The 7,971-nt window shown below is 33.0% G+C and overlaps 1 protein-coding gene across 1 annotated transcript; it reads right to left on the bottom strand.

The window, feature by feature from the left end:
- Window positions 1-735: 735 nt before the first annotated feature.
- On the bottom strand, window positions 736-7,357 carry LOC123215701 (tubulin-folding cofactor E-like). The gene is made up of 16 exons (XM_044635904.1): window positions 6,955-7,357; window positions 6,197-6,361; window positions 6,033-6,079; window positions 5,468-5,614; window positions 5,306-5,380; window positions 4,569-4,678; window positions 4,319-4,461; window positions 4,169-4,230; window positions 3,741-3,848; window positions 3,616-3,650; window positions 2,466-2,531; window positions 2,138-2,229; window positions 1,979-2,055; window positions 1,816-1,893; window positions 1,050-1,192; window positions 736-955 (listed from the first exon to the last, which is right to left on the bottom strand). Exons 1-15 carry the CDS (start codon window positions 7,268-7,270, stop codon window positions 1,094-1,096), a joined length of 1,620 nt encoding a protein of 539 aa, XP_044491839.1. The 5' UTR covers window positions 7,271-7,357; the 3' UTR covers window positions 736-955; window positions 1,050-1,093.
- Window positions 7,358-7,971: the final 614 nt, after the last annotated feature.

Here is a 7,971-nt window from a genome sequence, read left to right as displayed (position 1 = left end):
ATAATCATAGAATTTTATTATTTTAAAAGTTATCTTTAAAAAAAAAAAAAGGGAAGATCTTAGCATTTTTATCACTAATTTCAATGACAAGAAATAAATATATTGAGTAATTATTTAATCATTTTATTCAAATAATCTCTATTGTGGTAACAAGTATTGATTATGAAGCTCGTAATTTTCGATATGATCTTCTGACCTGATACAACATGTTAAATAGCAGGTTTGGATTGAGTATTTTTTACATTAATTCTACATCAAATTGTATTAGTATTTTTTACATTAATACAACATGTTAACCTTAACACAACCCGTATATAAGTGTTTTGTTTGAATAGTGTCATTCATGTCAAAACATGTTAAATTAGATCAATTCAAATAATGTATAAATAGAAAACATTTAAAATGTATTGTTTTGAGTTAAATGAATTGTTTTAACACAACACAACCGTTTCTCAATCAGGTCATATTGTGTCAACCTGTTTATGATTCGGATCGTATTCTGGTTAAGTGTTTCAACATAATTCTGGTTAAGTGTTTTGTTTGAATAGTGTCATTCTAATAACATAAAATGTCATCAGGTCTAATTAAACATAAATCAAGTTTTAGACTCTAAATTTATAATTTATACTTTATGTGAATAATCTTTTGCATTTAGTAATAATTCTTAATTCTTAATTTCAATATTCAATCACCATAAGTAAAATTTACGAGTATAATTATTTAAAAAAAAAAGGAAGAAGCAACCATCTCAAGCACTATTGACCACATAGAAGTTCAACATTCAAATTGAAGGACCTTTATGCTCTTCTTTCTTCATAGCACTTGTTTTAGAAAAATAAGGCAACAGTACTCAATTAAATCATCCCAAGGACTTACCACAACACCACAGAAAGAACACTTCTGCTAGGGAGAAATTAGAAAATATTGGCAAAGCAATTGGTTCCATATAAAAAACCTGCATGCAAATTTGAATAAAGGAATAAAATCGGAGGGGTAAAAAGGCAAAAATTACAAGCAGATGCAGAGAGGAAATTAAGACTGAATGCTACCTTCCATGGATCTGAATGATGTTTTCGAAGTAACAATACTTTAATCAACTCTCTTCATCTATCAGGATCGTAGATTCATTGCCAACTCCAACGTCCATCAAAGAAGCCATTTCATCGTCAAGCAACAATGGTAATGGGGAACCCTACAAATTCAAAGATATAAAACTTGCCAACAAAAAAATTCTGAGGCAAGTGCCTGTTTTTTTCAATCTAAATTCTTGTGTATTTAAAATCTAGACCACTGTTTTAAAATCTAAACCAGCTGGTCCAACCAGAACCGGTGATCGATCTGATTTGGGTCAAGCCTATAACTCGTTTTAGCAAATTCACCCAAAGTTGAACCATATGAATCACGTCGGGTTGCGATTCAACCATCAAGTCAATCTGGTTGGACCATCATGTTAATGTCAACATCATTTATTTAAACTTGAGGATGAAGCAACTCGAACCTGAAGCCAAACCATTGGATTGAAAACATTAATTGTTCAACATTATCTAATAAATATATTTAGTAAATCCGTTTTAAATTTTTAATTATATCAGCTAACATTACTCGTCCGTCCAGCTGGTCGGATTAATCAAAGCCTGGTCCGAGCCTAAAGACATTGATCTAGACATGTTTGAGATTTGGGAGATATTCCTATAATTGTACAATGTCATACTGATCATAGGTTCACCATGATGGAACATCCTGTATAATTAATCACATCGTTTGGGGTTTTTGTGATCATTAATGTTTATAAATGGAGTGGTGGCTAAGACAAACCTCTTCCTGAAGAAACAATTTCGGTCTGACAGACTTCAGCTTGAAAAAGCTTTCACATAAGCTTTTAAGCTTGCCAACCTGAAATGAAATATAAAAAATCAAAAGTGATATTTAAAAAATGTATACACCAAAAGTAGTTGTAGAAGAAGGTTGAGGATATAACTGTGGTAGTGGCTGGTAATTTCTTAATCAATGAAGGCTTCTCGCCAATTGATGCACCCACACATTTCAGGGTGATAGCTGCATAGATGCATATTATAAGATGAATGCCAACAGTGAAAGGCCCAAAAAAGAAGCTATAAGGAAAATTCACAATTCATACACAGAAGTCCTGATGCCAGTTTTTGGGGTCCTGCTGCTCCAACTGATGGCCTTTCATCCTCAATTCCATGGAAAGCCTTAAGCTCAGCAAATCTGTAATTGAGTTTTTTAAGTCCACAGTAAGAATATCATTACTGAAATGAAATAGAAATGAAGTATTCCATCAGGCTTGTGATAGAGTTTAGTGGTGAATGTTAAGCTGGTCTTTTCGACAGAAATATCCAATACACCATAATTTATCTGTATCCCTTCTCAAAAATAAGCTGACAACTATAGGATTGAACTGGCTATTGTTGATGACAAATTGTTCTTCACTGAAGTAAATTTACCTAGGATGAAGCTGTTTTACTTCTTCAGGATTGTCATGCAACTTTGACATAACAAGGCGAACGTACCTGCAAGAAAGATTCTGGATAATATTATAGTCTGGCAAATCACTAACAATAGTCTTCTTAGTCAGACCATTGTTATCTACGTTTTCTGTTCCTCTCTAACACAAACACACTTTAATTGTGCAAAACAATTTTCTTTTTTTGGTAAAAGAAACAACAAACACTCTGTACAACAATTTACTGACCTGATAACTATCTAAGAAATACTCCGTCCTATATAAACCTGTTCCAATACCTCATTTCTTTACACAAATTTTCCTTCTCTCTCAAACTTAAGTGGAGGATGTTGTCTCTGTAAACCCCCTTTCAGCCAATAAAAGTACTCCATGTAAAGTATTTTCATTAGAACAAAAGCGCTTTAAAATTGAGCAGTTATTTTTCTTCAAGAGTTCCATCTTATCTGTAAACTAATTAGCTACAATTATATAATTGCAGCAATCCTCTTGTCCAATTTTAAGTCTCTAATATACCAAACTGGCCACTAATTACCTTACACCTGGATGCAATCTCATCTCAAACCTATGACTGCCACTATAAAGCTTCAATGCACGACAAGATAAAAATGCTCAACTAGACATCTTGTTTGTGTCATTTATTCTTAAAAGCTTTCAGATTATTATTACTTTAGCCATAGGAAAATTTTAGGGACACAGACCATTATTCCCAATTTCAACTCAAACAGTACTGAAAAGCGCAAGCAAAACTATTTTATTCATACAAAGGTAATTACATAGATAAATTGGACAAATCGAGGGGTTAGGATCTCCCATTTCCAGTCATCCGAGACGCCAAAGTCCCTCCACAATCAGCATTAAGGTGGCCCACAACCCTAAAGTTGCTTAAAAATCCTCATTTTTTCTTCCTTCTCCCTTAATAACCCTAACTACCCCTCTATATAATAAAACCTAACCTCTAAAATTAGAACAAGTGTTCCACTATCCTAACAGAAAATGGCAGCAAAGAGACAAAAAGCGGAAATCTAGACACACAACACAAGGGTAGGAAACAAAGGGGTGAGAACAATTGCCTATATTAATCAGAAGAAGCGAGCACTGAGCAGACTAGTATAAAAAAATATATTATTTACCGGATTTCAGAGTCCTTCCTTTCGCGAGGGCTTACCTGAAAGTTGTATTAAATACAGATGCATTAGATTCAGAAGAGCCTTGGGTAGCAACAAAAATTGTTAGCATCAAAGTTCTACAATTTTACCTCACTCCCATTTAGTATTTCAATCTTTCTTAATCTTGCAATCACTACAAACCTTGGGATACCACCTCTTCCAGGATCAGCTATTGGATTTTCAGAAAGCCTTATTTCCTTCAATATAATAAAAGACGAGTAATGAGAATAAACCATTAACTATCCTAGGATTTTGTACATGGACCATGAACCAAAAAAAATGAGGAGCATACAATTGTGTATGTATGTGAGATGGAGGAAGAGATGGCAATTAGTGCTGTAATCTTTTAGCACATGCACTGGAATATTGTCCATATTACTGATCAAACATATTTTCAAGAAAATATCAATAACAAGATCCTGAAGAATGTATAATAACCAAGAAGTTCCCGTATGTTATTAGCTCCTAAGCTGATATGAAAGAGGCTTTAATATGTGACAGATAACATAGACATTACCATCAATTTGGGAAACAAATTCAGTGAGTCAATTGAGGCTAGGTCCTCAATGTTATTATTTCCTGAAAAAGCGAAAAAAAATAAGAAACAATTGCAAAATAGATAAGAGAAAGGAAGCATCAAAACTCATAGGAAGTTATCACAAATTACCCAAAAGAAGGCAGCACAAATTCTGAAATGGCATATAGCTTTTCTCAAGAGATTCAGATGCACCGAGCAGCTTGCATATTGTATCATCATCAGGGTAAAAGATGCGGGCCAAATTGTTCTTGTTCAAATAAAGCTGCTCCAAGCTGAAAGCCAGAAAGCATATTTAAAGGATCACAGCAAAATTTAGCAACTCACAATTGTAAATTTATGCCAAAAGTTGCTGATAGAAAAGCAGACAGTTCTTTCTAACCTTCTTAGCTGAGAAAGCTTGAGGATTTCATTCCATTCAGCTATACAGTTGTCTTCCAAATTCAAAAGTCGCAAAGACTCAAATCCTTGAATAACAGATGATGACACTGGCTAGAAACCAGTGAATGAATAGAAAGATCCATTCAACAAAAAGATTTAGGATTTTAATTATTGAAAGGCACAAACAACTACAGTGGATCATGAAAGCAGAGATGAACAGTTTAGTGTATTCTCAGTAAGCATGGGATCTATTCCAATACAATTTATTGCTCATACTTGTATTGGTTTATTCCGAATTATATGATCATACAAGATTTAGGATTTTAATTATTGAAAGGCACAAACAACTACAGTGGATCATGAAAGCAGAGATGAACAGTTTAGTGTATTCTCAGTAAGCATGGGATCTATTCCAATACAATTTATTGCTCATACTTGTATTGGTTTATTCCGAATACATACATACATACATACATACTGATATCTGAACTCTTCTCTCTATACTTTCTATTCCATCTCTGCAATTATAGCACTTTCATCGCTTTCATTTTCATCCCTAACAAGTTTTTATTCATGCAATAAATTTATGCTAAATAGCCACCTATTATCTTTGTGAAATCTGAAATAATTTGCCAAAATAAAATTTCAAAGATAATGACAAATAATATGCACAGCGGTATGCTAATGAGATTATAGAGACTTTAAGGCCATAAATTAATATTATCCAACAAGCACTACCTGTATAGCACTTATGTTATTTCCCATGAGATGTAGCTCTTCAATTGCTGGTAGTGAATGCTTGATTATTTCAACCTGCCATATCAAGAAAAATATGGTAGTTAAACATTTAAGTATATGAATAAAACTTGAAAAGCAAAGAGGAAGGGAAAAATAACCCACCTGCACCCAATTTATACCAGTATTGTTTAAGACTAAAATGCGGATGCCTTTTAGTTGTGAAAGCCCAGAGATATTCTTTGACATCAGATTGTGAGAAAGATTGACAGCAGTAAGAACTGGCAACTGTTCACAAATGGTACCAACATCCTGCAAGGAAAGACCAACTCAAAAGAGATACCAGACTATGCAACAGAAGCAACTTTTACTAATAAAAAGATTCTAGAAAAACACTAGATCATATGCCAACAACACCAGCGCAAGGTTTTCAATAAGCTTTGAAAATAACAAGCCACTACATTAAAGTATCAATGTAGCATGTTTACAATGAGCCAATATGTCAAGTGGAGAATTGCAATACGAGGAAGTTCAACAACAAAGACAACCTCATATAAAATAAATAGAAATATCACAAATTAAATAATCTAAGAAAGTGCAAAAGTCGGCAAAAATAAGAGTTCACAAATTAGATGAGTACAAACTTTAATGCAAAGAGCAGAACAGAATATGGTAATATATAAACACATAAAAGCAACTCTTACACACTACAAATTGCAGGACTACACACCTTCCATTCTGAAAGCAAATTTCCAGTCAAGTCAAGCTCCTTTAGTTCTACAAAAGTTTACTATAAGAACTCAATATGATCACCAAATCAGGGAAAAAAATTTTCAAATCATTTCACTCATTAATTTTTATTCAAGAAACAAAGAGGAAATGAAAGCAACTTACTTGGTACAATAGAACCAATACCAGCTCCAAGAGAGCTAACACCCATGTAAGATAATGAGGCACTCTTCAACTCTTCAAATTTACTTAACTTATCTTGAATTTTGTCTTTCCCCACAAATTCAACTGACACCCTTTTGTTAGTCGCTGATAGAACATACATTTCATCTACAAAGTAGCCACATTAACAAGAATTCATCTACATTACCCAAATACAAATGCTCATAACATTACCAAAAACAACGAAAAAGAAATGGAATGCACAACATAACAGAAACTTCATCATCAAACTGAAAGAAATATGCAAAAACACAGCACTAAAATAATAAGGCAACTGTAATCGCTACATATAACCAATCACATTATTGAAACTTGAAAGTAACTAGTAATGATGCCTGCGCAACTTCCAGTTAGCCACTTTAACAGAATGCCATGTTACTGGTTGCCAAAATTACAGTAACATTACCAGAATGAACATTTCGGTACGGCACAACATCACTTATTCACTTTGTGAGGTGTTACACTCATCATTGTAAAAAAAAAAATACAACCTATAATCTGAATATATTATTATTTTCCAACTCTAGCAGCCATAGTCACATTACGGGAACAGTACTTTTAAAATTATCATCATCTCGGTGATTGCAATTTAACCAATGTTTCGTTATAAAAAACCAATAAATGGGTATACAGGTGATTGAATGATTTTAAATTAAATATAAAGTAACACAATCTTAAAAAAATTGAAATTAATCACTGACCTTCTTCCTCTTTAGTAGCTTCGCCTTTGTATCTTAGTTCAAGAGCTTCAAGCAACGAAATACCTGGACTCAAGTTCTGGACCCGAACGAAGGATCCGGACTTCTCGGTTCGGGCATTGAAGTAACGGACACCGTTGACGGATCCATCATGCTTTCCGTTTCCGTCGCCGTCCCAATCGACTCCAATCCATGTGCCTGAATAACCCTGCACTTCTCCGACATACTTAACCGTACCGATTCGACGCGTGTCGTTGGCTGAGTGAACTCGCTGTCCGGGTTTGAATGATTCGGCGGCAACGTTCGTGGAATTGCTCATTTTGAACTCAGAGTTTTTTATTTTTTATTTTTTCTTACTGAAGAGAAGAAAGATACTAACTAAAACTGTAAGGAAAATTAGCCAAATTATTAGAGGGGGTTTTGGAAAATTGGTTGTTTTCAAAATTTCTTAAAAATGATTTAAGTTGACGAAATTACCCCTCTTTGTTTTGATAATGACTGATGAAGGGTTCATGTTGTGGGAAAGTTTTTACTTTTTAATAAAAAAATTTTATATTTTAAATCATGGAACAATTTTGTTTAGGAGAATATTATTCTAATAATATTTTATAATTATTAGGACTTAACTTTTGAGTTTATTTGAATTTCAATATGAATATGCTTCTTCGGCTTAAGTTTAATGAGTGATTGATAAATTGATCTTTTTCAATGATTTTTCTTCTTCTTTAATTTGAATACAGTGAGTGATTGATATATTTATTATTTTTTATAATTTTTCTTTTTTTTTTGCTCGATTTAGTGAGCGATTAATATATTTATTATTTCTGATTTTTTTTTCTTCTTTGACTTGAATCCAATGAGTAATTGATAGATTCTTTTTTTTTTTATGACTTTTCTTCTTCTTCAGCTTCTTGTGTGATAATTTTTTTTCAAATTCAAGTGAGTTTGAACTTTTTTTTAATCTAAAGGTAAACGAGTTCTTAAAAATAGAAACTTGAAACCCATAAAATCGGTTTTGGA

This window comes from Mangifera indica, chromosome 5, assembly GCF_011075055.1.
Source record: "Mangifera indica cultivar Alphonso chromosome 5, CATAS_Mindica_2.1, whole genome shotgun sequence".
Classification (NCBI taxonomy): Eukaryota; Viridiplantae; Streptophyta; class Magnoliopsida; order Sapindales; family Anacardiaceae; genus Mangifera; species Mangifera indica.
Note: the sequence above shows the minus strand (reverse complement) of the source record. Positions and strands in the feature narration are given on the sequence as shown.

Excerpts from the sequence above, each read along its gene's own strand:
- LOC123215701 (XM_044635904.1), bottom strand. The coding sequence starts at position 7,270 with ATGAGCAATTCCACGAACGTTGCCGCCGAATCATTCAAACCCGGACAG. Across the intron at positions 5,381-5,467 it reads CTGGTATAAATTGGGTGCAG|GTTGAAATAATCAAGCATTC; the intron begins GTGGGTTATTTT and ends TTGATATGGCAG. Across the intron at positions 2,532-3,615 it reads AGGAAGGACTCTGAAATCCG|GTACGTTCGCCTTGTTATGT; the intron begins GTAAATAATATA and ends TCTTTCTTGCAG.